The following is a 26,402-nucleotide window of genomic DNA, read 5'->3' as shown; positions in this document are numbered from 1 at the left end:
CGTCTCGCTCGCGTCCGTTCGCACGCTCACTTTATCCAAGTGCCAGAGGGCGCAGGGCGCAGGGCAGGGCGGGTGCCGGGTGGCTTGGGGCGGGAAATAAACGGTTTGAATCGAGCGGGCCGTGACGCGTCAAGACGGATGGCAGCAAGGCGGTGGGTGCCCAAGGTGCCCAAGGTGCCCAAGGTGCCCAAGGTGCCCGAGGTGCGCCGCCTGTCCGCCTAACGTGTCCCGACGTCACGAAGGGCCGAAGGCGTACGCGACGACTGAGACTCGTCCCACCAAAGTGAATGTCGGTTGCTGTGGCAAAGTGCAACAGCAGGCTGTGATTCGTCGTTCTGTCTCTCTCGCACCTCCTGCGGGACGCCCTGTACGTGCGAGAGAGACAGAGCGACGAAGCGTGCGGTAGATTGCCGCGCGGCATGCCGCTGGGGCGCCCCTGGCCGCAAGCTTAACACTCCTAAGAAGGAGGGAAGGCCGAGAGCCCCCCCCCCCTTCCCTTTCCGCCCTTCCTCTCCCCACCTTGCGGACAGCGCCACCCAGATTGCCCAGAGCCTTAAATACGTAATGTTTCAATTAGCCACGAGGTGCGTGCGCCACACTTGCACACACACGCACACACACGCGCGCACACACACACACACAACCCCCCCCCACACACACACACACACACTTGCATCCCCTGGCGCTCGCCGCGGACACAAACAGGGCTGACCGCTTTACATCATCAGCCATGCATGGCGGGACTTAAACCGGACCGCTTGGTTCGGTCTCGGTCGGCTCTTCTGCGAGGAAAGGCACCCAAGGGGTTGAAGAGGTATTAAATCGGGCTTAATTTAATACGATGGGTCCGCGGGCACTTGTCCACCGCCCCGAACGCGTCCGTGTACATCGACTGAATGTGTGGTTTCCCTCTATGAGATCAACGCTACTACAACCGTCAACTACGTAGTCTTTACTTGATTTTATGGCACTGTCGCGTGCATAATGGCAGCTGGTCATCGTCACCAACTCTACAGAACAAATCCGCAACCCCTACATGTTCGTCCGTTTCCCGCTCCTTGGACCAGAGTGCCGCCATCTTTAAATCGCGCGCCTTGCGCCGGAAATGGCGAGTGGGCTGTGTCTCCACCTAGCGGTCGATGCGAGAACTCATTGCAGTCCGGCAACACTGCACTGCAACATCAACATCACGCACTGTGCAGCCAGGTAAGGTTAAATCACCTGATTATTGTTTATTTACTGTTTGGCGAACGGTAGTATTGAACCAGCCACATGATTAAATTGTCAGCTGTTGCTTCTCGATTTCATTGTCGTTACTTTATTTCATTTATGTCTCAATGACAATGTTTGATGATTGAAAGTACCGTCAAGCACCAGTTTGCTTGCTAGAACCCATGTCATGTTCGTTTTCTGAACTGTTTCTTTTCTTGAGAGCAACCGCTTCTAACTTATATTGATTTATTTTTTTGAAGTCATGTTCCAAGCAAACTAATTTTCATTCATTGGGGATGTTTGGTTTCAGTGCTTTACAATGACGTTTCCAACGGACTGGGATATTGAACAGTATCGTGTTGAACATGAATGTGATGACCACTGGGAGTTGCGACGTAGTTTTCTTGAAGCACACAAGGATAAGTTTCCTGAAGACAGGCTAGTTTGCCTTGCACAAGTTTTCTACAATGTTGAGTTTATGGGGTGCAGGTAACTTATCATAAATCCCTTGATCATCTGTTATTGATCTATTGTGTCCTGTCCTTTATTTTGTACATACATTTTGCTTCTCTTGTATAGATACCCAGAAAAAACTATGCGTCTTGTTGCCCAACTTTCCCAGGGCATTGCTGATGAGCACCGGGAAAAAACGAAGACCAAGCTGCAGCGCACCTTTGTGCAAGCGTCAGATGCCGCAAGTACAAAGGCCAAAGGTAGATCTAATTGTGAGTTTTTATTATTTGCACAAGCAAACAAATGTAGAACACTGCCTCTCTTCTTCCTTTTACTCAGCTCTCACCTTGCAATTCTGTACATAGTAATGCTGTTATTGAGACATTAAAACATTTTTCTTTTTTCTCTCTTATCTTGGGATGCAGGACGCAATAATTTTGGCACAGCACACACAAGGAAAGGGTTCATCAATTTTTGTAAGTCAACTGAAGAAAATGACAACAGCAATACAATAGACAACAATTCACCAAACAGCATTAATCAGAATACCTTACCAAATCCACGTGAAGAAGAATCCCAAGCTTCCAACTCCGAGCAACTGCCCAAAGCAAAGAAGACTAAGAAAAAGACAAAAAATAAAAAAAAGAAAGATACAAAATCCGTACAAAGTTTAGAGAAAGAGATGAATGAAGGTACTACAGCTAAGAAAAACAAAAAGAGAAAGAAGAAGGTGATTAAAAAAGGTGTTGAGACAATGGTAAATAATTCAACTATAGAAGCTCCCCAGGATGGTAATATTGAGCTAGAAGAGATACCCCAGGATAGTGATATTCTATCAGAAGAAAATCCTCAGGATGCCAAAACCGTACAGCGTCCCAAAGCAAAGACACGGAGGGGCAAAAAGAAGCCAAAAGTGGCCCCAGGTGCTACTACTGCTGACATGTAATATCCCTATAGTAATAAATTATGGCATTTGAACTTCAACATGCTTTTATTATCTCTTGTATTTTCTCTTCCAGCTCACCTAACAGCGCTCCTAACCAGAGCTGCTCTAACAATTCAAAATCTCAGAAGAGGAAGGAGACTACTGGTGACCATGTTCCTCAGCAGCCAAAGAGAATGAAGACAAACAATACTTTTTCTGATTTTGTTTTGATAGAGAGTGCGACCTCTAATGAGACCCCATATAATATATTGTCAAGATCAGCCGGACAAAACCATAGTAATCTGTCGCAACATGTTGTTCAAACATCTGCTGGCCCGTAATTCCTGAATTTTTTTTCTTTTTTTATGTGTGTGTTTTATGTTGCAAAGAGCTTTAGTCTTTGTTAATTGTTGTTTCTCTTTTTAGGGAGATGACGTTGTCTCTGAATGGTCATTTTATGGCAAGAGCCACAGGCATTAGTGAGGCAGACGCCAGAAAAAATTGTGCCCTGAAAGCCTTGGAAACGCTCAAGGAATCTTGCTATACCATTAAAGTAAGCATTGCATCTTCAGTTTCTTTACATATGAGAGGCATTTAACAAAATACTAATGTTTAAGGGGTTTCTTTTCTTTTCAACTCTTTTAATTTAGATTAAAGATAGATTTGCAGGTTCTGTAGTTGAAAAAGGCGCAGATTTAACTGGAGCCCAAACAGCGCCTCAAGAGACCCCAGCTCATTTGGCAGAAGATAGCAAAGTCAGTCGAATGATGAAATTAATGGGATGGGGTGGTGGGGGTCTGGGAAAAGACCAGCAGGGGCGAGAAAAACCAGTTGAGTAAGTATGAAAAAAAATGCCTCTCCTTGCACAACAACTTTGCCTTTGTATATTACAATTTAATTATTCGATACTTTCAGGGTGGAACAAAGAGTAAGGCGAACTGGGTTGGGGTTGGACGCAAAAGGTGGCATAGGTCCTGCATTCAAAAATTCCATTAATCAAATGTTGAAGACGTATCAGCAAAGTAGTGCATGTCATGACCTTGTATTTGCCTCTGATTATTCTAAGGAAGAACGGGCTCAAATTCATCTGTGAGTGCAATGTACAAATTTTTATTATTATTTTTATACTAAAACATTTCTATAATTTTATTTATATATGGAATTTCATTTTCATTGCAGTATTGCTAGGAGGTTTAATTTAAGAAGTCTCAGCTATGGCAAGGATCAAAATCGTCAGCTTGTAGTTAGCAAAAAAAATTCCCCTGCTCGATTGCTTTCACAAATTTTGGAGGCTGGCGGAAGCACAGACAAGTATGATGTAATTCCTCCAGGAAGTGTTTAAATTTTTTAAGGTAAGTCAAATCTGCTGTTCCTAGCAAACTGCAACATAGTTAGGCTCAATTCAAAGTTGTACTGTAAGATCAGGGGTGTGTTGGCAGTCGCCAAGCTGTGGTTTGTGGAGATGCCATTGTTGGTATGTTCTCCTTTGCAAGATCCTCCACATGCTGTGTCTTGCCTGAAAACCCTGGTAAATGTCCATTTCTGACAGCTGCTTGCTTTACTCTTTCTTGTGCCTTCTGCATGTTCTCACTCACTGCAATGGCCAGAGATTTAAGTTCTTGGTCTTCAGAATTGGCCATTTCCATAATTAATTGTTTTGGCACCTGCAAATAAATGGATCTTATAGAATTATCTCAGCTAACATATCTTATCTTAGCCAACTAATCTAGATTTACTGAACCTGGGACAGAAGTGATGGGTTTGATATATCACAAGTCAAAGACTGTAGTAGCCTCAGTGCCATTATTCGAAGTTCGCTTGTGGACTCTGGCTTTAAACAATTTGAAGCAACTGAGAAAATTGCTCCTTCACCATCTTCATGAAGTAAACTGAGCCCTGCTTGGTTTATGCTTACATTGTAGAGTGCCATCAGTAGCAACCTGTAAGGATGAAACAAAATACAATTAAGATTGCCTTCCTGATCTTGTTGCTTCTATTCCAGACCAAATCCAAACCTCTTCAGGCAGTTTCCAGAGGGAGTTGGAATCACAGGCAAGATTCTGATAATTTGTAAAATTAATTCTCGTCCATTTGGGTCGCTAACAAGAAACTGTCTCCCTGCTGGGGCTGCAGCCATGTTGGTGACAATGCCCCCCATGGCCATGATGAATTGGCTTTCATCAGCTGATGGTCCTGGCATCTCAGTGTTGAAAGTCTCAAGAAATGATTCCAGAGTCCCACTCACAATGCATAAAAAATCTGCAGCCTTGTTCTGTTTTGAGCAAACAAAGAAAGTTTTTGATTGTACCTTTGTTTTTGAGTGTGTTAGTTCTTTTTTATCCACTTTATTGATATCTTTTTTTTTAAGTAAATTATTTGTTCTTAACTGTGGCTTTAAGAATAAACAGTGCTGTGCCTCATTCCAGCTAAATGTTTTTTGCTCTGATTAGACTCGTTCCAACTTACACCAGACAGAAGAAGGTCCACAACTGGGGGAACCCTCGATGCCTTCCATACAAGGGTGCCCAGTACAGATCCAAGTGAAGCACAGAAGGTACTTTGGTGTGTTAACTGGGATCTTAGCCTTACATTGTCGCCTTGAATGATATCCAACTGGGCACAGGCTTTCTCTTTCTCGTGTTGTAGGGCCAGAACCTTGCTCCTAAGCTCTTCCAGCTCATTGCATCTGTCCGCCATATCTGTAAAGGCAGAATGCAGTTTAATTAATCATGTTTGCTTTTCTGTGGCTATCGAGAGTGTTTTAAATGAAAATACCTGCTATTGTTTTGAGTTGCGATGCACGAGCAGTGAGTAGGTCTTCCAAATTCCGGGTGAGGGTTTTGGCCTCAGTTTCGAGCCTTGCAATGTCAGGCTGGAACAGCGCCAGGCACTCTGGAGCACCATTCAGATCCTGGAGTAAACCTGCGAGGTTCCCACCGACCAGCGTCAGACAGCGACATGCCTCGTCCTGGAGGCCAAAAGATGCATTCTTACAAATCTCTGGGAAACTGTTTGCGGGCCGAAATGAAGGTTCAAGTGGTGCAGAAATAAAAGTGGCGCGATTTTAGGCTTTCGGGGTGATTGACAATGCCATAGAAACCCGCGGAAAGCATTCATTGTTAGCCATGGGGGCTGGAAGCGGTGGACGCGTTCAGGAGCCAGTCGCGCCAGTATCTATTACCATGCCCTCCGCCGCATCTTTGAGCTGCCTGTCTGCGTCCTGCATCGTTTCGAGTTCAAAGCCTTTCTTGGTCACAAAATTGACTTCTCTCACGCCATGAACTACTGTCAAGCCGATCAGCTAGTCACCGTTGGTTCGAAGCTCTCCAGCACTGGCTAGCAGAAGCTATTCGAATGGACGCCGCCACGCTGTAAAGCGCGTAGCCAGCGACAGGCATCTGTCGACAGAGGGCGGTGCCCTCACCCTATTTTCAACTTGTCCCGCGCGAGTGCCATCAAACATGTCTGAAAATAAAGGATGTGCGTAAAACTTTGTTCAAGTTATTGAGCCATGAAGACAAATTTATCGAATCGTCTCTGACATTTTTCAAATGGATCATCACCCGCCGACCTATTAATACCTGTCATATTTCAAGACCGGTGGTCGGTTAAAGGGCCTGAACACAAGGGCGTACCTGAACGCACACCACCGAAACACCGTAGTTTTCTAAAACTGGAAGTGGCGGGAGCTGAGCAAACGCTATATAAATTAGAAACTTGTAGTTACAGTTTAGTTGCTTCTGTAAGTGATAGTGCCGACGATGGACGGCGATATTCAGGTGGCCGAACAGCTCGCAAAGGAGGCAGAGCAGTGTCTGGCTTCATTGGCTCGGAAAATGCAGTTGTATCAGGTCCGTTGTTGGTGGATCCGCTCGCAGCACGGCGCACTAGTTCTGACCAGGTTATTTCTCAATGCCGAAATTGTTGTTTGCAGTCCAAGTTTGATATTTTCCAAAAGCAAGAGGCCCTGGCGGAGAAAGAAGAAAGGGAATTGTTGCAATGCATCAAGGAGCTGAAAGACTTGGAACTCGTTTACAACCGCGAGTCGGAAGATGCTCATAAGAAGTTGGTTCAGAAAGGTGTTCAGTTTCAGGTTCGTTCCACCATGGGGAATCTGGTGTTCTCCATGACGCCTGGTCGGGCCTGCTCGGCTGACGCCCGTGGCGTAGGCAACCATTTCGACAGACCCTCCACGCCTGCTTATCCTTGCAGGAGCTGACGAGCCAAGCCTCTGAACTTCTGTCCGAGAGGGCGCTGCAACTGGAGACGGCGCAGCTGCGCGCCTTGATCGGCGAGCTGCAGGCCGAGGAGACCCGCCTGTCCCAGGAGACGGGCCCTTTCCCGGCCTGGGACCCGGCCGCCGTGCCCTCGCTGCTCGCCAAGTCGCGGGCGCTCAAGCAGACGTTCCAGGAGCTGGCCGCCGAGCACCAGCAGGTGTGCGGGGCGGTCCGCAGCGCCATGGCCGCGGCCGGCGCGGCCCCGGCCCCCGGGCACGCGGCGGAGGCGGAGGCGGCGTACTGCCGCATGCTGGAAGGTACACTGTTCTCCTCGTAGGAGATGCGGGTGCCGACCTGCCCGCTCGTAGCTTATCGGGCACTCGTTGTTGCAGAGGCCATCGAGGACATGACGCTGCTGCAGGTCGAGGTGGAGCTGGACGGTGCCGGCCGGCAGGACCAAGGGCAGGACGACGACGGGCAGGTGCTGGCGGAGGCCGCGGGGGCCACCACGACGCAGGCCGCGCTCCACCGCCTCGCCCTGCTCCGCGACGAGTACGACTCGCAGGCCGGCAGGCTGGCGGCGTCGCTGGGGGCGCGCGTGGCGAGCAACAGGCAGCTCGCTCAGGAACTCGGCCTGCTGGACGAGCCGGGCGAGCCGGGCGACGGACGGCTGGACCGCAGCTCGGACGACGCGGTCCCGGACAGCACGACGCAGGATTCTCCAAAGTGAGTACCGGAGTGTTGTCTGGTGGTCCGAGTATGCAATGCCCCCCCCCCCCCCCGGTCTGTTTTATCCCATTTAAACCTCCGTTTTGTCCTCTGCCCCTGCAGCGACCGGCCCGCGGTGCCCGCAGCGGCCCACGTCGGCGCGCACAACATCGTCGGCGACCCCCAAGTGGCGGCCGCAGAGGTCACCGCGTTATCGGCGCCGCCGAGGCAAAACCGAGAATCCGATTCATGTGGAGCAGATTGTGCTAGACTGTGATTCGGGATAGACAGAGACAGGCGAGGCGCAGTGAGGCTGGTTGCGTCACTTGCGGGACTATCTAAATTCTAGGGATTTGTCGCGCAAAGCGATGGGGAAGGCCCAAGTCTTTGTCGTCTCGGAAAGGGTGATAAAGTAGGCTGTTTTGATTATTTTTATTTAAAAAAAGATTTTATTTCTAATTGGTTTTAGAGATTCACATTTGTCGCTTTTTTACGATCGAATAAATATTTTTAAAAGACTGCTTTCAGTTGCTCTTTGGCTGTAGCTCATCCCCTCCAGTCACCGAAGTACTGCTTGAATCCAGCCGGCTCTGCTCCCTCCACCACACGCTGAATCTGTTAAACGAAGACGCAAATACTTTCAAATACTTTTGTTTACGGCGTCCGAGTCTCGGATCAATGTCTTAGAAATTTATCTGACCTTGGTCCAGCTGGGGTACTTGTTGTCGGCCAGGTACTTCTCGCCCTTCTTCATCGACTCGGCCTTCTCCTCCTTGGTGGACTTGCGTCCCACCCACACGTAGATGCCAGAGGCCCCCGCATCCAGAACGAACGCGTCCTACAAACACGGAATGTAAACAAGAATCAATATTGGCCATGCACATTCGCGTCGGCGGCTTGTCGCAGGCGGTCGCACTCACGTTGGTGCTGAGCTCGCTCTGGCTCAGGGGCTTCTGGGCCAGCTTGTCCACCTTGAGGCTGCCCGTCGCGTCGCTCACTTTGTACAGGACGACGGTGGACTGCAAACAAAGAGCCGTCAAGTCGTTTGCAAAACCCTCGCACGGTGGCGGTGCGCGCGCTCGGTTCCGGGCTTCGGTACTCGCCGCACTCGCATCCAACTCACGTCGGTCTGCTTCTCGAAGTCGGCGTCGTCGCCGCCGGCAGCCTCCTCAGGCACCTTGCCCGGCGCGCCGCTACCGAGGACCTTGAAGAAGTTCTCCACGTCGATGACGGGGCTGAACTCGTCTGCAACAGAGCGAGTAATGTACGCAAGCGCCTGGGAAACAAAGGCGGATCCGAGGCGGAGTCGAACCCGGGACTCACCGATGATGGACACCTTGGCGCGGCCGTGGTGATCCTGGTCGCGGATCATGTTGGCGGCCTGGGTCGCCTTGATCTTCTCCACGCGCTTGGCGCTGCCGCCGACGTACACCAAGATGTCGCCCTTGCCGGTGTCCAGGATGAAGCAGTCGCCCCTGTTCATGGACGACACGTCGGCGTACACCTGCGGCCCGGGCCGGGCAGGGCAAATGCAAGGGCATGAGTTGGACCGACCGAGTCATTTCCATCTGGCGCTTGTTGACTGTCTCCCCGCCATTTTCGTGGGCGGCGGACCATTCTGCTGGCAGTCTGGACAGTCCGCCGGCCGCGTCCCTAAACGGCCGTGATGACAAGAGCGGTCCGAGACTCGGTCCGAGAACGCCGTGAAGGCGAGCCCGTCAATGGGCACGCCACAAACAGTGTCGCTTAATCTGTCCGGCCAGGATGAGTAAGCCTCTGCACGGCCCCACTGGGGATGGCGCGGACGGCGCGGCGCGGACAGCGTCTCCGTGTTGACAACTGATCGCGCCTTGGCGGGAGATACGAACCGAAGATACCGGGTCGTGTTGTTGGTATGACCGGCCGTGAAAATCGCAGTCAGCAGAGACGGCAGTGACGCGCGCTACGCGGTAAATGTTTTGACCGCGTTTCACGAATTTTCCCGCACCAAAAACGCGACACTCGCAGCGCGGCGAAGCTGGTGTCGCCTCGAGACTCAACCAACCTGGCGCACGCGCACGTTCCTCTTGCCCTTGACTTGGTACAGCTTCTTGTCGGAGCCCGCGTTGATGGTCACGTGGTGAAAGCCGCTGTTAACGCCGCCGGGGAGGTAGCGCACACCTGCAATCAAGAGTCACGGTTCAGATGCCCCGGTTGGCTTTGCCGGTTGGCCGACGCGATACCCGCCTGACCTCAAGCCGCCTGACCGAGAGCGGGTAGGCAAACCCGCTGGACCCGCCGCCACGCAGTGTTGCCTACCCGCGACTTCGCAGGCGCCTCTCCAGCTTTCCTTGAACGCTCACCGCTCGGGAAGTTGTCCAGGAACTGCTTGCTCTCGTGGTCCTGGATCTCGCGGTGCTGCACCGGGGAGCCGCCCAGCGAGTCGTCCAGCTCCACGGACAGGATGGCGGCAGCCCCGGACTCGTCCTGGAAGGGAATACCCATTCCTCAAGCAACAACAAAAACAACAACAACAACGACTCCGCGCTGCTTCCGGGCGCTCACCTGGGAGGTGTCCTTGCCCAGCCAGAAGAAGATGTCCCAGCTGAAGGTGCCGCGGTTCTCACGCGTCTGCAGGACGATGTACGAGTCGCCGGAGTAGAACTTGCCGTAGTCGTTCTTGGGGTACGGAACTGGCGCGAAATTCTGCCGACAATATGACGCCGTTCAAGTTCAGATATTGCCACCGGGCCCGTAGCGTCAGTGGTTTCGCCACCCTGCTTTATCAGCTCACCTCGACTCTCCAGATCTCCAGGCCGGCCTTCTTGCCGGCGTCGCCGAAAGCAGCCGACGGGGAGCCGGGCCTGGCGGGGGACGGGGACCGCGACGGCGAGGGATTGCGGCTTTGGCTCTGGCTTTTGGCGGGGACCGCCGCGGCCTGGGCGACCAGCACCGCCAGGGCCAGCGCCAGCATGTGCACGGCGCGCACCATCCTGGATGGAAAGAGAGAGACAGAGACCGTCAGTCGTTCCCGTTGTTTTGGGTTGACGGCAACGCACGGGCGACCACACTGGAGGCAGTTCAACTAAACATAACGACGGCAAGCAACGTCAGAGCAAACTGACTTTCGATCTCGTGACACGGTTTGCGTCGGTTGGGCTATGCTGATTTTTGTTGTTGTTGTCCTGGGGACTTATGAAAGACTGCTGCTGTCCCCTGCCAAAACCGGTCGGCGGGTCGGCCTGCGAAAATCCGCAGGCTGAGCTGCTTTCGAGGCGCTATAGCCCCTCTAGCCCTAGCCACCACTGGTTTGTGCGGATGGACACCTACCTGAACCTAGTGTCGATGCTCTTCAGTCCAAACGCGTCGAAGTCTCTTCGGCAACTGTCTTCTCTGTTCTGCTCGGCCCTGCTGCTCTGCTGGTGTGTCCGGCCCCGCCCCGCCCCGCACCTCCACCAACAGCTGTGAGAAGCGAGAAGAGGAAGGGTGGGGGGACGACTTCGCAGAGCTTCGCGTACACCGCGTTGCCGCCACCGAACTCATCGGAAAGTTGTCTTTATCACTCCCGTAGCCCTGTTGCCCTGTGCTAGTCAGAGGGAAAGAGACAAGACCTGCCGCTAGCCACCGCCAGCTACGCCACCAGCCAGCCGAGCGTGGCGGCGGGGAGGTGGCGTTCGTCATCGCGCCGGACGGGACGATGACGTCGGCTTTTGCTGGTAAACGCGGCCGCGTCCGAAATGCGTCAGGCCCAGCCTCTAGCCCGCCCGCCGTGCCGCACGGCGCAGGGCGAACCACAGCTGGTGCACTGCACTACACCTGAACATACGGTTGGTCTTCCCCAGCTGCTAGGCATGTCGCCCATTTTTCTCGGTGGGTGCATGGTGTATGAGGGATTCAACGGGATATATTCACTCTAAGTGGAGAAATAAGCGTCATAAAAAATATTTTCAAAATTTATTTCTCCCCCACAAAAACAACCACACAAAAAAAAAACAGACAAGAGCACACTTTAAAAATTGTCATGTTTAATCTAACATTCCCACAATAAATAATTGTTTAAGAGATAAGTTCCTAAGAGAAAAACAATCACAGAATTGTAATTAGCATCTGGATTCATTGCAGTATCTCACACACTAAGAATTGAACCATTTTGTCCACAAGACACCTATGTAGAGGACACATTCAATTCATGAAGCTAAAATGTCACATTACCCCTAAAATAGAACCAGAAAGGCTTAGGAGAAGTAAAAAAAAAAAAAAAACGTAAATACTTTTTGAGCCTTACAAAGCAGCCTCTGGATAAGTTAAGTACATTTGAATTTTGTCATACTAAGACATCACTGGACAAACGATCGTCAATATTTAAAAGGAATAAAAGGCACATTCCGTGTAATATTTTTAAAACATTTTTTTTAAACTAGGTTTAAGTATCACAGACTTAGAAAAATATCTAAACATTCCCAAAAAGGACTGAAAATATACAACACTAGTAAGACTGAACAATACAATTAAATAACAAGACAGGTCTCCAAATAGAGGAACATCAAGTCTTTGGATACATATTTTGTCAATAGGAATATTATCCTTGAGTGCTTCTCAGCTGTTGTTTCCTTATATTGCGGAGTCTTTGGTTGCAGTAAATTCTTAAAAATATAGCAATGAAAACAACAGCAACTCCAAACACAGCAAAAGTTGAGAGGTGGTGTTGGTAGATAAAGCAAGAAAGCAAAATAGCTAGGACCTGTTGAAAGCAGACAGAAAAGAAATGAAGAAAGGAACATTTAAGTGGTAACCCAGAGGAACTTCATTTTTGCCTACTTTACCTGTCTTAGAGTAGTTATAATAACAAATACAACTGGTCCAAATGTAGATATAGTATGGAAAATAAAAAGTTGACCAGTGGCGGAGCACAAGGATAGCAGAAAGCAATCCATTCCAAATGATGGAAACTGTGGGGTAAAAAATCAATATGTGATAAAAGGGAAGAAAAAGAACATGATTTTTCATTTTAATCAAAATTGATGTACTCACTTTTGTCATGAACTCAAAGGATCTGAACAGAATTCCTTGTGAGAAAAGGGAAACACCTGTAAGAAGACAAGAAAACAGATTGACTCCACACATCATCTGTACGGAACTCATGCTGTATGCTGAGAAGAGTTCGCTTTGCCAGTTGGATGTGAAACTATCCATTGACATGTACATTGCCAGTAGAACAACCCCAGAGATTGTTGTCTCTTTCACACCTGAAAAACAGATTGAAACTTTAGAGAATTCCAGTCCTATTGTAAAGAAGATTCAAGCTTGAAATTTCACCATAATTTACCCTTGTCACTTCCATTGTTGTTTAACAGAAACATAACCATTCCGATAGACATCATTACTGCAGTCACATATTCATAATACTCGAACTTTTTCTTTGAAACAACTTTCCCCATGATCATTACAGGAATTATTTTTGACGCTTTGACAAGTACCTGCAAGCACAAGACAGATATAATACATGTCATTTTCATTTAAGTTAATCTACCAAAATAACTGGACAATAGATGTCCTTACCTGAGTAGGAAAAGTTACAAATTTCAGGGCCTCATACTGACACCAAGAGCTCAGAATGTTTGTCAAAGAACAATAGATATATTTATATAATGGACAATTATGACGAGGATGCCTTGTGAAGATGAGATGTATGCCGGAGAATGCAAATGCTAACACACGATTCACAAACACCAGAAACTCAGAATCACGGAAGTTTGCAGTTTCGTCACTTGAATTGCGGTATTCCTAAAACCAAAAGAAAACAGGGCACTGTGTCAGAAAACAACAATTCTTCTAAAATACAAATGACACTGACTTTATTTGTAACATACCTGAGTCATTATTTTTTCCTGGAGTACACCCCACACCAAATATGATACTTGCAACCCAACAAAACAGTATAAAAGCTGGAAAGCTTTCTTACTGGAAGATCGAGTTTGAACCAGAGATGAAGTTGAAGACTCAGCAGTTTTCATTAAATCAGGATCTGGTTCTCCAAGGCACAGCTTCACAATCCTTCCAAAACATCCAAGATCTGTAACGTGGAATAACAAAAGTATCTCATTACTAATAATAATAATTGCATAGCCGTGTACAGAAATGGGTTAAGTGAGAAGTTTTCTGACCTGTTCTGTCTAAATAGCCCGTTGCATTCACATATTTATAAGCAACAAAGCCTGGTATGAGAATGCAACCATATCCAATGGAACTGACACAAAGTCGCAACAACCAATAATCTTGTATGACTGCTTCAGGGAAAGCTTTTTCTACGAAGCGGGAGATGAGGTACCACAGGAAGAAAAGTGTTACGATCAGCAGGCTGTAAAAGCAATCCAAAGAAACCACAAATAAGAATGAATTCAGAACAAAAACTATATGTTTTAAAAAGCAACACAGTAACTTATGAAACAAATCCAGTCACCTAAGTGGGACTTCCCAAAATATTGAATAGCGATTCCTGCACTGCCTTAAATTCAAACTATTGTTTTTTCTACAGAGCTTCATAGAAAAATCAGTCCGACTCATTTTAAACGTATCAAACAGTTCACAAGCTAGGAGTTGTTTGCAGCTATAGTAAATGCTGATGAATGTACGGGGTTACACTGGCACAGAAACTGACAAGCTTATCTGATGAATGGGGAAAATGTTGCTGAAGACAGCACTTTCACATGATCACAGTGCAAATCGCCCCAATAGTGATGACTGCGTCTATAAGGGTATGGGTGGCATCATGCCATGGTAGAAAATATTGACTGAAAGAAGCTACTCACCTTAAAAATAATTCTTGATACCTTCGAGCCATGATTTTAAAGGGTAGCGTAACCTTTTAAGACTATTAAGAGTTGAGATCAAGTTTTCAGATACTTTGACTGATGACGAAAATATTTTCGGCCTTCTCCTCCGAACGACTGCACGTTTCAAAGCCTGTAATTTATAATTTTGACAAAATAAAGAAACAATGAAATAAAAGAACTGGGCCAACAGACCAGACAGAAATAAGTGCAGATTGTAAATTAATTAGAACCAATTCTCACCTATTATGAAATAAAGTAAGCATGATAAATTGAATAGGCATTTGAGGCCTAAATATTTTTCTTTAAGACCCAACAGCTGTTATCTAAATCCTGGAAACGCCCCCTAACCTCAACACGCAACGTCAACCTTATCCCTTTCGGTCCTACCCCCTTCCCCTCCCCCCGGCCCGGCACTTCCGGTAATGGAGAGGGAAGGAGTTCCCTTGCGTGGGATCATTTTCACTTTGTAACTTCGAGGTTTGAACCAAAGGAAAATGTTTGTGCAGTAAGAGCAATAAATGTTATTATAACCATGTTTATTAAAACAATATTTGTTTCCATACATATTCAAAGAAAATACATGCTTCAAACAAACAAAGGTCTTTGCCCAAGGCAGAGTGGAAGCCCAATCGTTGGCACCCCAGTCAAAAATGAACTGGCAGTGAGCTTGGACTAAAAAAATCACATTCAGTTCCCTAGTTTCTTCTTAATAGAAATCACAACTAGGAATTATGATTTTTGCACTGATCTTTGCACATCTTATACAGTAATTAGATTAGCGGTTTCAAGCTTCCACTCTTCTTCAATCTTTGCTCCTGAGTTTCATTTCCATAAGTTGTTTTTCATGACTACTTCTCATTACTAAAAGTACGTGAAAAAAAAAATACTATAAAGAGGAAAAATTACAGTAATAAAGGCTTTGAGGTTCCTGAAAGATGTGTGTTTGTTGAGATTCATTTCATGATCTCTGAACGAGATCGGTCTTTAAAAGAAAGAAAAGTTGTCCCTAGCCATTATTGATCCCTTATCACCTATCACTGATGCTAAATGAGAAATTGATGAAAAGTGAAAAGTGCACTGTAAATGTTCTAGTTTAAAAATTCTGTCTTTCCTCCTCCTTCCTTCCACAGCAAAATATTTTAAAATACATATCTAAGTCAAAAGGCAGAAGAGGTAAGAGTAAAACAATTCTACAATTTTAAAACAGCAAATAGTATCAGTGGTAGTGTAAAAACCTTACAAAATCAACTTTGCTTAAAGTATGAGGTAGCAGAAAGACATTAGGCATAAACAATAATTTAACACAGAGATAGGTAGAAGCATTTTCCCAAACTCCCACAAAATAAGCAGAGAAGCCCTGTAGAAGCTAGTGAAAAACACCCTGGGCAATTCGTATTAGACCAGCTGCAGTATTTGGAAGTAGCAAGGACTGCAAACATAACTTACAGCAGGCCAAGTAGATCAAAGTGAGATCCAAAACTCAACTTCAAACTCAACCATTTCATTGAAAGAGATTTAGAACATGATACATTGAGGATAAAAGATAATCATAATACTTCATTGCACTTGGACCTTACTTCAAATGAGGCCAAGATGGTGGCATATAACCAAATTCTGCTTATATAAAAATATTTATATTTTTTATTTAACTAATATAGATGCATTTCTGCTGATGTGTCCAATGCCAAATAAATCAATGATTTGGTGGCGACCACATGATGATCACTATCGTGCATCAGACCCGTCACCACGAGTTACTGGGGGATGATTGACATTTTGGCGGCACCTTAAATAATCTCCACATACCACATTAGACCAGAAATTAAACTGACAAACAAAATGCAGAAATTTAATGTCCTCTTTCATGCTCAGCAGGTTACAGTTAACGTAGTGCACCTACTTTAGGCAGTAATGGGCTCTACAAAAGTTGATACGTAATTTCTCACTAATATTGCTTCCAAAAGTAGCGGCATAATGGTTTGACTATCTAAGACAATCGATAATATGAAAATACATTGCAACAATGATCTATGAACACAATGACTCACTGATTACACAACACCATTGAACAAAGAGAAAAAGTCTAAAATTGACAGGCCTAAATCAGTCTAAAACCACAATAATCAAGGAATGGTGTGTGTAAGACATGTTCTGTTTTTCAGGAAACAAGTTCAACATAACCTGTATAAAAGGTGAAATGTTCTATTTAAAACAATTTATCTTTGGTGACTAAACTACAAAATATAGAATGCCACAATGCTTTGAAGACCTTTCCACATAGGCTGCTATACAAAACAAGACAATAATCATAAAAGTGTGCATGCATCACAAGATGACTGGTATGGTAATTATAAAAAAATAAGCCCATATGTAGAAAAGAACAAAACGTCTGTAAAAAAGCAAATTGGCACTTCTCATTTTTAACATGTAACTGAACATAAGATTAACTTAGACTAACAATGTAGAGAATACTGAGGAATGGGCTCTTCATGTGCACATTTGGTAACGGCAGTTCAGTCAGTTGAAGAATCATAACCTGATAGAGGAGATATGAATACAAAGTGACTGAGTCTCTGAGATATACCACACAAGAGTACACAGTATGTACAGTACTCATGTAAGTAGAGCTGAATGCTGCTTGAAATAATAGGCGGACAAGCTGCCACAGCAGGCAGAAGGCAAAACAATGTTTTTGAGGTCCATTGCATGCTTGTTTGTTAGGAAACATGGGATAAAATCATAACTTACAGGGACAAACACATCAAATAAAAACAAAAATGATGCTTTAAAGTTGCACATGAAGAACTAACCCTCTAACTAAGTGACTGTTAGGTACAACATAAAAATAAAGTACCTGAAATGGTTGAGGGCATAATGGATTGGATCTTTGTTACGAAGAACTGTTAAAAGTGACCTGGAACGTGTTAATGCACATGTTGCGAGCTGTGCGTTGAACATCCCAAGAAACTCTTCCGTGACGTTCAGTCCTAACACCAATGTACTGACAAAAAAATACACCTTCTTACTTATTAAAAAACAGATATAACATACTTACATTTTAATACTTCTACAGATATATATATTTATATATTTACACTTACATATTTTTTATCTTCATAGTATGATTTACAATAAATCTATCAACATATTAAAGAATTATTCATTATAACAGCGTGGACAGAAACAATGCCCCAAACAACATGGTGCAATTTTTATCTTTGAACAAGAAACAACAAAGAGTTCGATTTCACAATATTGTCAACAGTTCTTTGAACACTTCATGTGTAAAACCAAGTCAACTGAGCTCCCAACTTTCAACAAAATGATTCTGTGGTAGGTAAAGTTATTACTAAAATTAACATTAGCTTCGGTTGTAAAGTGTAGCCAAACAAGGTTTGGCCGTAACAAATCAAATACAAAGTAAATGATTTCTTCGATCATGGCCATAATTTTAGAAAGAATCAGACTCAATGGTAACTCGAAATGTGAATGCCTATGAGCAAATACCGCACTTACCTAGCAAATATGTTTTAAATTGTTTCATAATATGATAAAGGGAAATGAACAAGTCACGTTCTGTACCAGTACTGCTCAATCTTCATCATCCAAGCTTAAACATTGCTATAAATGGCATAAAAATGTACCTGCTAGAAAAGTCACCTTAATTTTCAGTTTTACACAAAATATTGCAATGGCTGTGATACTACAAAAATGTTTGGTGAACAAATTTGCTGAAGATGATCTCTTCAAAATAATTTTAACAAACATTAAATATATTGCAATAACTAAAAATGTATGATTAACATTTGAGAATAATATTCACAGCTCACAAGACCGTGTTAAAATTTCATATCAGATTTAAAAAAGCATATCCTGATACTAAACAAGCACTCTGCCCACTAAATTTCATTTCATTCTCCATCACCAAATATTCACTTTCTTACAAGAAAATATCATCAAAAATGTAACACAGTGAGCATTTCTATTTCGAAGATTATCACAAATTTTGTGAGGAATACAAAGTTTAATTAGGCTCTAACACCAGCAGCTCAGTCCATGAGGTTAACGGGAGGGAGAATATATGCCATAAGCCTATATTAACTGCCAGGCGGAGCAGCATACCTTGATCTGTTGTCAGGATCACCATCACATATGTATTTCCCTGCAAGTAGGAATGGCATATTCATCAAAGTGAAAAGGTTTCAGGATAAAGAACCATTGCTACTAAACATAGTAAAAAAGTTAAATAAAGAACTCTGCCACCTACCTGATACAAATCTTCTTTTCACCAGAGACAATCGATAGCCAGAGCCAACAAGCTCTAATTCTAGGCCAGAAAGTGTGGTCCCTTCACAATTAAATTGAGTAGCAATTGTGCCTTGTTGACTTGGTCCATTTGTCACTTCTAGGCGAGCCCTCAATGAACCAACTCCATGATTTTCACTATGTTGGGACAACTCAGTAAACTTCCATATAACTCTGTGACTTTCAGCTAACCTATAAATTATTTTAAACCAATTAGGTAACACATACAGAAAGTGCATATTAAAGAAAATAATTTAGGAACAAACCATTGCGCAGATGGTTTTGACTGTAGACTTGTGACTCCACCATCCACAGGCACAGCTACAGTAAGGTTTAGAAGAGGGGACGGAGCAGCCATTGCATGGCTGTTATACTTGTAGTCCACTTTTAGGTCAGTATGAGTAGGCTCACACTTCCAGTATGCAACTAAGTGGAATGGGCATGATCCTGCTCCGCTCTTTGGCTTAACCTAGCAAAGAAACAAACACATAAGGAAACATTTACTTCAAGCTGTTGAGATGAAGAGACCCTAACTTTCTATCAAACATACTTGATATTTTAAAATATCCACGTTGAAATATGACGCAGTGGGGTTTTGGTCAGCTTGTCGGCGAAGAAGACCAGTGAGAGAACTCATATTAAACTCAAAAACCATGCTGTCAGTATTTGATTGGGCCGTATCACTGCAATAAAATTAATTTGAGGTAAAATGTGGAAGCAGAAACTCATAAGTAAGAATGAACATAGCAGATCAAAAAAGGGTGGAACTTCACCAGGGAAACTTACATATGAACTAACTGTTTGTTGGGGAGAACATTCTCAATACGTTGTGTATTTTTTATTCGAAAAGTTAGTTGAGCAGGACTTGGATTGTTTGCAAGAACAGCAACTATTCCAGCTGGGAATGAAAGCATCATGTCCCCTGACATTTTCACTTGACACCTAGGAAAAAATTAGAAAAGATTAGGCCTTGGAGCCTGAGCTTTCAATTTGTGATTTCTCTTCTTCCCTGAGTCAGTCACTATACCTGGTTTCGTCCGTGCCTCGGAAATATGAATGAACGATTTCATGGAAAGCCACTGCCAAAGGTATAGTATCTGTCATTCCAATAGTCAATGGAGATGGGCCTCGAGACGAGCCCACAGCTACACCGGCGGCTCTGAACTCTAAACTTGCAACACTGTCTGCTCGGGACATGGAGAGAGCATTTGGACCTGGACTCACTCGGCCCCTCGGTGCGGGCCCCTACAAAACAGGAACATTGAAAATAACTACCCAAGCTAAACATAGCAAATGATGGAAGGGCTCAGGTTTCTGGACTTGCCTCTCCACGCCTTGAAGGCGGCCTTGGTATGGCTATGGAAGAACCACCAGCAGTACCCTGCCTTGATTGTTTTGGGGGAAGGGCTGGCTGTGTTTCAACTTCGGCCAGCAATTCTCCCAGATCTGCATATTTTGCTGAAGGCGACGCTGTAGCTGGTGAGCCACCCGGTGGCGGAGGGCTGGTGAGAGGGGCATAGGGGTGATTGCCACTGCCAGTGGGAGTCGATGCTGCAGATGTTGTAGGACTTTGGAAAAGGTTCAGCCCCAATAAATCACTGCTGGGCTTCCTGGAATCAAAATCAACCAAACAACGTCAATGAAGAAATGGGATAAGACAACAGTTACTACTGCCACCTTAAACAGTTCATACCCTAACTGTTGAGACACAGACTGAGAACGTTTCATGTGCAAATCTGTCTCGGCTGTAGATCCTCTCCTTCCCATAGTGGCCCCAATGGGAGATATTGACAGGTTGCCCACAGTGGCCCGAAGTTCATCTACACTAGCACTCATGGGAGCAGCACCATTACTTAATGGTTTGATTTCAACGTGGATTTTCCTTTCCCGTTCATCCTCTGAAAAATAATTATAAAATCAGATTGTTTCACAGGGTAAAAGAGATGTTTCCTGAGGAGGAGAAAAATTGAGTAGCAATGCTGACGGAAAAATATTACCTGAATCTGAGTCCGAACTTGAGTAAAATGAGCCCTTATCATTTTCCCATGTATCACTCTTCGGTCGTACATTGTACCCTTCATCATCAACTTCAGGAGTGGGAGTACCAGATTTGTCCTCACTGAATCCAAGACAAGAAAGCAAAGGAGAGGGCGGTATAAAATTGGAAAGCAGATTGATTCATAGATAAGTAGCAAATTTCAATATCTTCACTCACCCATCTGACTTCTGACTTGCATTGTCTGTGCTACCATCCTTCTTCTTCTTTGCTTTTTTTTCTTTGCGTTTGTCCCTGCGACTCCTAAGGAACCCTGAAAGAGAGGAAGAATTATGATGCAAGACAGCAGATGAAATCAAATAGTAAGGAATGTGGAAGTTGATTCAGGATGATCAAGTTCAGCCATTGCTTGGCAAAGAAAGTGAATATTCACTTTTGTTAACAGGCTTTTTTTTTTTTTCAAAAACAATTACACTAACACAAAATTTAGTTACATACAAATGAATGGATTGGACAATGAATAAATACCGTTTCTTGATTGCCAGACCAAATATTCTTAATTGGGTTCTTTAAAACTTACAGTTAATTGAGCTTCCTGAAGCTGGGACACTGGAGAAAGGGTTACTGCTAATACTAATAGGTTTATAACAGAGGAACATACTGAAGAGCTCAACCAAGTAACTGTAGAAAATGTTTTCAGATAGCATACAGTGAAGAGCACAAGCTGTGAAAAAACATTGGCCAACAACCTTTGTCATGCATGCTAGCTGATTACTAAGCTAATAGGACTTTATATGGAGGGGTGTCAGAACTGAATATTATTTTTACTAAGTGTGCTAAGCAAAGATCTGTCCTAAAACAATAATTCTGTGCATCAAATTGAATTACAAATAAATTTAGAAGCAGGAACAACAAATGACTTGAGCATAAATTAACAAATTGATGACTTCCTCATCTTGAAAGAATAAACAAAGACCTACATTACTTGACGCATGCATCTCAGTCATCCTAACTTTAGACTTTACTGTGTAAAAAAGGGTTTTCAAAGAAGAGGTTCTACTTTTGTGTAACTGAACAAGCACTTATTACACTTTCAATAAAGGTTGAAGGGGAATAAAAAGAAAAGTGAGGATTGTAAATTGGATGATAACCACACATGATAGGATTTGCAATTTTTTTTAGAAGCACAGAACATAACACATCAAAAGACCTGTCGTCCAGGATGAGAGGCTGGAGACCGGAGATCGATTTGCCGTAGGAGAGACTCCATCGCCTTCAACACATCCATGAATGCAAGAAATCAACTCATCAGTGCAACAGCTAGTTAAGCAGCTCATCCTTCCACCAAGATTTAAAACATTGCCTTGAAACCATAAAAGAACATTTAGGTTAATTGACACATTTTGGGTACACTGATTTGATAAAATGGACCAATGTCTTTAGAGCAAATACTGCAAAAATAAATAGGGATGCTGACAAACAAGTCTGATGAAAAAAAACTTAAACTGGCATCTAAACACAAAAACTAAAAAAAAAAAAAAAAAAAAAAAAACTGAAGATAAGCTTGACAGCACACATTGTTCAGAAACAGACAACAAAAAATATCATCTATCCTAGATTTAAGTACCTCAGCAACTATTTATAATAAGTAGCAAATTTAAAATACCTACAGTAAGTACATACTAAAGTAGATTCGCACTGTGTCACAGATTAATAAACAGGTAGAAAACAGTTAAGTGAGTACATTACAATAAACAAATACAATAATAAGGGTGCAACTGTGCTGTCACCCCACAAACCAAAGCACCAGGCAACAAAGCAGGCAAACTACCCGACTAGGTAAGGATTACGGGGGATAAGGGACAGAAACAGTGTCTAATTACTAGGTATGCCTGTGTGCAGAAGTTCTGTAAAGAAAATGTTAAGGCTTATGAGCTAAAATATTGATTGCATGGAAGACAAACGCATGTGTCCCAACAAGTCTAGATCTACACCATTAACAAGCTTCTTGTCATGTTGCCCTTTTCCTGTTGCACATTTATTAATTGATGTTCCATGCTATCATTGTTTCAAATATGAAAAAGCAGTGCAATTGACCAGCTTGCATTTACCCAAACTGTGTGCTGGTGCTGATCAAAATATTAAATGTTTCCAAAGAGAGTACCAGCTCTGCAACCAATGTGACATACTGTACTAGAACAGAAATGGCATGCAGTTAATAAATACTGGTGACTGTAATGTTAAACACAATTTTAAACAGGTTTAGCCGAACGGTGCTCAAGTACATAGGTGTAAATTGAAACTACATGCAAAAGCCTAATCAGAATGTCTCCATCACCAAGAGAGCAAAATACCACTGCCTAAAGGTTGAGAATATGTGGTAGTCAGTAAACACAGTAAAATATTTCTAATCGCACCAGGAGCATTCAGAAAATAAAAAAATTCAAAATAGGGTGGTATTAATTGACCAGCCAAGAAAACTTGGGTCACGGCAACCACTTGGTTGCATCTTTCACAACCAACCAATTTTTCTATCAAACAGAGAACTGCTCTGGATGCTCCTACTGCAAAGAATAATGTCCAGTCACACATGTTGGCCACACATCAAATGACATGCAAAGCAGAGACCACAAAGCCACTAAACAAAACAGTAAGGTGAGACAAACGGTAGAGGAGTAAAGGATTACATTTGGATCCGCGCAAAGGGTTGCGAGCGAGCGTGGTGATACCAGCATCGGCACCGGGGCTGGTAGGGGCGGATGTCGGGGTGGCCACATCGGCGCCCTGACTCCCCCCTGCCCCGGGCCCTCCGCCGTCGGGATGCCCGCTACTCTCCTTGCTGCCTGAAACACACAAGGTACGGCTACTGCATCGCCCCAAGATACCATCGAATGCACTAAGCACCTAGCTTATAGTTTCTCTTGCACTCCTGTACCCACAAGCAAATCACTTTAAGTCGATGAAGGGGCCCCTCAAATTGTTACTGGAGTAAAATTGTTAATTTATTAGTATAACTTTGGTGAAACTATGTACCGAACTGTAAGTTTAAACCAACTTTATACCTAATGAGGTTAAAAAAATATTTAAATTAAAAATGGCAACATTGAATGTTACTCTAGACTTAACAAACATATATTCTTATTGTACTGAGTTTGCTCTACATTTCTACTGTAACTAAGAATTCATTTCTAACCTGCACCACAAATAATTTGCTCACATTGAAGTAAAGGGAACCCCACATGATTTTAATTTGACATAAAATAAGCATCTACACATAAAGACACTTAAAATTCCAGCACAGAGAAAAGATACAGAATTCAAACACTGAAATGAAGGGCAAAGCATGACAATCCCACTATGTAACAAAACAGGAGACACATAAATAAAAGTTTCACACATTAACAATATTTTCCAAAGTACAGACACCACAACTACAACATACCCTGTGAATTAGACATGAAGAGGTTCAGGAGGGAGGTGGTGCGTCGGGAAGGTTTGGCCTGCGAGTTGCCCAGTGGTTGGCCTGGAGGCTGCCCAGGAGGCTGTCCAATATTATCCACATTACCTTCACGCTTCCAACTCTTATTGCCGTCGTCCTTACTGCTTGTGTCCTTATCAGAACTATCCCCTACAACATTCTTGAGCTGGCTACTGGACGAAGAAGGTGTAGTATTGAGAATATTTAAGTCTTCAAGATCGATGATGCCTGTAAGCACACACGCATACATTGAAGAACAGGAACAAAAGCTAACCATATTCTATAAGATATTTAAAAAAATTTGAAACAACCTACCAGGTTTTTCTAATCCTGTGTATTTCCCAAGAACAAATTGTTCTAACAATTTGTCCACAGTCATTTCTAGGCACTGTCTCTTAAAATCTAGGTGAACCTAAGGGTAGAAAATTAAAGTCACTCAAAATCTGCAACAAGCTAGTCTTAAGAGATGGGGGATTCAACATAGACAAAAATGCTGAATCATGTTTACGGCTTCACAATCAATCATGTTTACCTGACCAATCAATTCATGGTTTTGTTGCAATAATTCAGCATAAGTGTATAAGAAATCTTTCATTTGAATTAAATGTGATTCCTCAACATCTTGAAATTTCTGTGAAGAAAGGGCCACATTTATGATAAAGTTCCAAAATTTACAAGTAGAAATTAGAGAAATGGAGAGTTTTTAACCTTGCAGGCCGTAATCATCTTTTTCTCAAAATCTTCTTTGATAACATGATACTTTTCAACAAGAGCCTTGTATTCTTCTTGTGCCTTACGAAGTTTCACCTCTGCCTTTTCTAAATCACGTGGTGATGCATTTTCTTTACGCAATCGATCTAATTCCTGGCTCTTTTGTAAGTAGGAATCTTTAACCTTTTGCAATGTAAGAGTTGTTGCTTGGATTGCTTGTACAACTTCTAATGTTCCACCTTCTTCTTCTTTCACCTGTAAATTTTAATATTTGAAGCCATGAGAATGGCAAGAAATAATATTCCATAGGATTGCTATCAATTTATATTTAATTACCTGTTTGTGTTTTTTCTGCAGATCATCAGCATATTTTGTCACCTCTTTTACCAGTTCTGACACTTTCTGAACCATTTGAACATGAAGTGTGAGTAACTTTTCTGCAGATGTACGCAAAACTTGCCATACTGGAGCAAATGTTCCATTGATGCATCCTGTTCCAGCCTGCTTAGCAAGTTTTGCAAGCATCTTAGAGTTGTTTTCCTCAATTAATGATCTGTAGCAAGACAAGAAAAACACTTACAATTGAGTGATGGCTCAGAAAATGATAAGATTAACTTACCTTTCACGCAGGAAATCTGCAAACTCCTTACTTGCAGTGAGGCCATATTTCATGTTGTGGTACAGAACATCAAACCCATTGTTTTTCTCCCCCTAAACAGGAAAACAAGGAAAGATTAAGAAATGGAACAGTGTCACTGCATCCAAATGGAGAGTGGCACCTTTCTGACATTGATACAGTAGAACCCATACAGACCCACGAGCAAAGTGTGCCAGTTAAAATAGAAAAATTTGCAGAAAACTATGAATATAATCAAGAAAGATACAACTCATGTAAATAAATCCTAACACAATTGATGAAGAATAGGGCAACTGCGAAAACCTGCCGCAATTAATGTTCCCCGGTTCAGTATGAGCGATTGATAAAATTAGGTTTAATACTCAGGGTTTCTGGTCGATGAATGTTCAAAGCCACCGCCCATTCAATTAAAAACAATTGGCAAGTTCACCTTGTCTGACTGATGATCCTAACCAAGCAGGGGCAAAAAAAAACAAGCTTCGGCAAAGTGAACGGAAGCGACCTTCCATCGCCGCGAGGAACCCATGCAAAATACTATCCTAAATGACGCTCCAGGAAAGTCAAAAGACGCAAAAGTAAACGTAAACAAGATTTCATTAACAGGTTGGGCTTACCCAGAAGTAATCACTGAAGTCGACCGTCATTGTGATGGCAATCCCATAACAGGCTCAGCAAGATCTAGAATTTTGATCACCCTCACTAGATGATCACACTTCTTTCGAATCATACAAATTACTGACGTATTAATTCCAATTTTAACATCCCGTCACTTCGAAACTGCCCTTAGCAGACCGAGTCATCGAACCTCATGGATCGATAGCTCCATTATTCATCGAAATATGTTGAAATAAGCCAAACAGAATTAAAAAATATTTTTTATAAGAAGAGTATGATTTTTGTAAATCATTGGAACCAAAACAGTTTTGTAACAGACGCTGAAGTGGCGCT

At 43.7% G+C, this 26,402-nt stretch overlaps 6 protein-coding genes across 15 annotated transcripts; 2 read left to right on the top strand and 4 right to left on the bottom strand.

The window, feature by feature from the left end:
* The first annotated feature begins 969 nt into the window (after positions 1–969).
* On the top strand, positions 970–4,729 carry LOC117652448 (NF-kappa-B-repressing factor). 2 transcript variants are annotated; one of them, XM_034397384.1, is made up of 10 exons: positions 970–1,206; positions 1,523–1,701; positions 1,792–1,925; positions 2,091–2,607; positions 2,685–2,927; positions 3,017–3,143; positions 3,241–3,425; positions 3,506–3,679; positions 3,770–3,942; positions 4,593–4,729. In XM_034397384.1, the coding sequence occupies exons 1-9, from the start codon at positions 985–987 to the stop codon at positions 3,930–3,932; spliced, it is 1,944 nt and encodes a 647-aa protein (XP_034253275.1). In that variant the 5' UTR covers positions 970–984; the 3' UTR covers positions 3,933–3,942; positions 4,593–4,729. The 2 variants fall into 2 exon arrangements, with proteins under 2 accessions (XP_034253275.1, XP_034253276.1); XM_034397385.1 differs by lacking the exon at positions 970–1,206 and adding an exon at positions 1,223–1,253.
* On the bottom strand, positions 3,681–5,954 carry LOC117652449 (heat shock factor 2-binding protein-like). Its single transcript, XM_034397386.1, has 6 exons — positions 5,772–5,954; positions 5,366–5,558; positions 5,057–5,289; positions 4,606–4,862; positions 4,332–4,530; positions 3,681–4,254 (listed from the first exon to the last, which is right to left on the bottom strand). Exons 1-6 carry the CDS (start codon positions 5,814–5,816, stop codon positions 4,012–4,014), a joined length of 1,170 nt encoding a protein of 389 aa, XP_034253277.1. The 5' UTR covers positions 5,817–5,954; the 3' UTR covers positions 3,681–4,011.
* An 89-nt stretch (positions 5,955–6,043) lies between these two features.
* Positions 6,044–7,792, top strand: LOC117652218. The gene is made up of 4 exons (XM_034396958.1): positions 6,044–6,441; positions 6,525–6,683; positions 6,803–7,026; positions 7,639–7,792. The coding sequence occupies exons 1-4, from the start codon at positions 6,352–6,354 to the stop codon at positions 7,790–7,792; spliced, it is 627 nt and encodes a 208-aa protein (XP_034252849.1). The 5' UTR covers positions 6,044–6,351.
* Positions 7,793–8,007: 215 nt separating this feature from the next.
* On the bottom strand, positions 8,008–10,979 carry LOC117652566 (gelsolin-like). The gene is made up of 10 exons (XM_034397585.1): positions 10,825–10,979; positions 10,289–10,487; positions 10,060–10,200; positions 9,858–9,981; positions 9,560–9,675; positions 8,839–9,019; positions 8,639–8,760; positions 8,436–8,534; positions 8,216–8,353; positions 8,008–8,130 (listed from the first exon to the last, which is right to left on the bottom strand). The coding sequence occupies exons 2-10, from the start codon at positions 10,484–10,486 to the stop codon at positions 8,062–8,064; spliced, it is 1,188 nt and encodes a 395-aa protein (XP_034253476.1). The 5' UTR covers position 10,487; positions 10,825–10,979; the 3' UTR covers positions 8,008–8,061.
* Positions 10,980–11,431: 452 nt separating this feature from the next.
* On the bottom strand, positions 11,432–14,762 carry LOC117652879 (adenosine 3'-phospho 5'-phosphosulfate transporter 1). 4 transcript variants are annotated; one of them, XM_034398066.1, is made up of 9 exons: positions 14,676–14,762; positions 14,304–14,457; positions 13,659–13,852; positions 13,365–13,567; positions 13,054–13,278; positions 12,821–12,971; positions 12,526–12,740; positions 12,318–12,443; positions 11,432–12,235 (listed from the first exon to the last, which is right to left on the bottom strand). In XM_034398066.1, exons 2-9 carry the CDS (start codon positions 14,333–14,335, stop codon positions 12,074–12,076), a joined length of 1,308 nt encoding a protein of 435 aa, XP_034253957.1. In that variant the 5' UTR covers positions 14,336–14,457; positions 14,676–14,762; the 3' UTR covers positions 11,432–12,073. The 4 variants fall into 4 exon arrangements, with proteins under 4 accessions (XP_034253957.1, XP_034253955.1, XP_034253956.1 ...); XM_034398064.1 differs by having other exon boundaries at positions 14,568–14,747; XM_034398065.1 differs by having other exon boundaries at positions 14,304–14,747.
* An 86-nt stretch (positions 14,763–14,848) lies between these two features.
* On the bottom strand, positions 14,849–26,265 carry LOC117652878 (F-BAR domain only protein 2). Of its 6 annotated transcripts, XM_034398057.1 has the most exons (19): positions 26,069–26,265; positions 25,437–25,528; positions 25,154–25,370; positions 24,815–25,072; positions 24,639–24,737; positions 24,422–24,518; positions 24,071–24,334; positions 23,316–23,471; positions 21,839–21,901; positions 20,848–20,941; positions 20,630–20,751; positions 20,326–20,530; positions 19,957–20,242; positions 19,660–19,877; positions 19,419–19,574; positions 19,183–19,315; positions 18,899–19,101; positions 18,595–18,824; positions 14,849–18,489 (listed from the first exon to the last, which is right to left on the bottom strand). In XM_034398057.1, the coding sequence occupies exons 1-19, from the start codon at positions 26,096–26,098 to the stop codon at positions 18,425–18,427; spliced, it is 2,988 nt and encodes a 995-aa protein (XP_034253948.1). In that variant the 5' UTR covers positions 26,099–26,265; the 3' UTR covers positions 14,849–18,424. The 6 variants fall into 6 exon arrangements, with proteins under 6 accessions (XP_034253948.1, XP_034253949.1, XP_034253950.1 ...); XM_034398058.1 differs by lacking the exon at positions 21,839–21,901; XM_034398059.1 differs by lacking the exon at positions 23,316–23,471.
* Positions 26,266–26,402: the final 137 nt, after the last annotated feature.

Source organism: Thrips palmi, unplaced genomic scaffold (assembly GCF_012932325.1).
Source record: "Thrips palmi isolate BJ-2018 unplaced genomic scaffold, TpBJ-2018v1 HiC_scaffold_7, whole genome shotgun sequence".
Classification (NCBI taxonomy): Eukaryota; Metazoa; Arthropoda; class Insecta; order Thysanoptera; family Thripidae; genus Thrips; species Thrips palmi.
The sequence above is the reverse complement of the archived record's forward strand: the minus strand, read 5'-3'. Positions and strand labels throughout refer to the sequence as shown.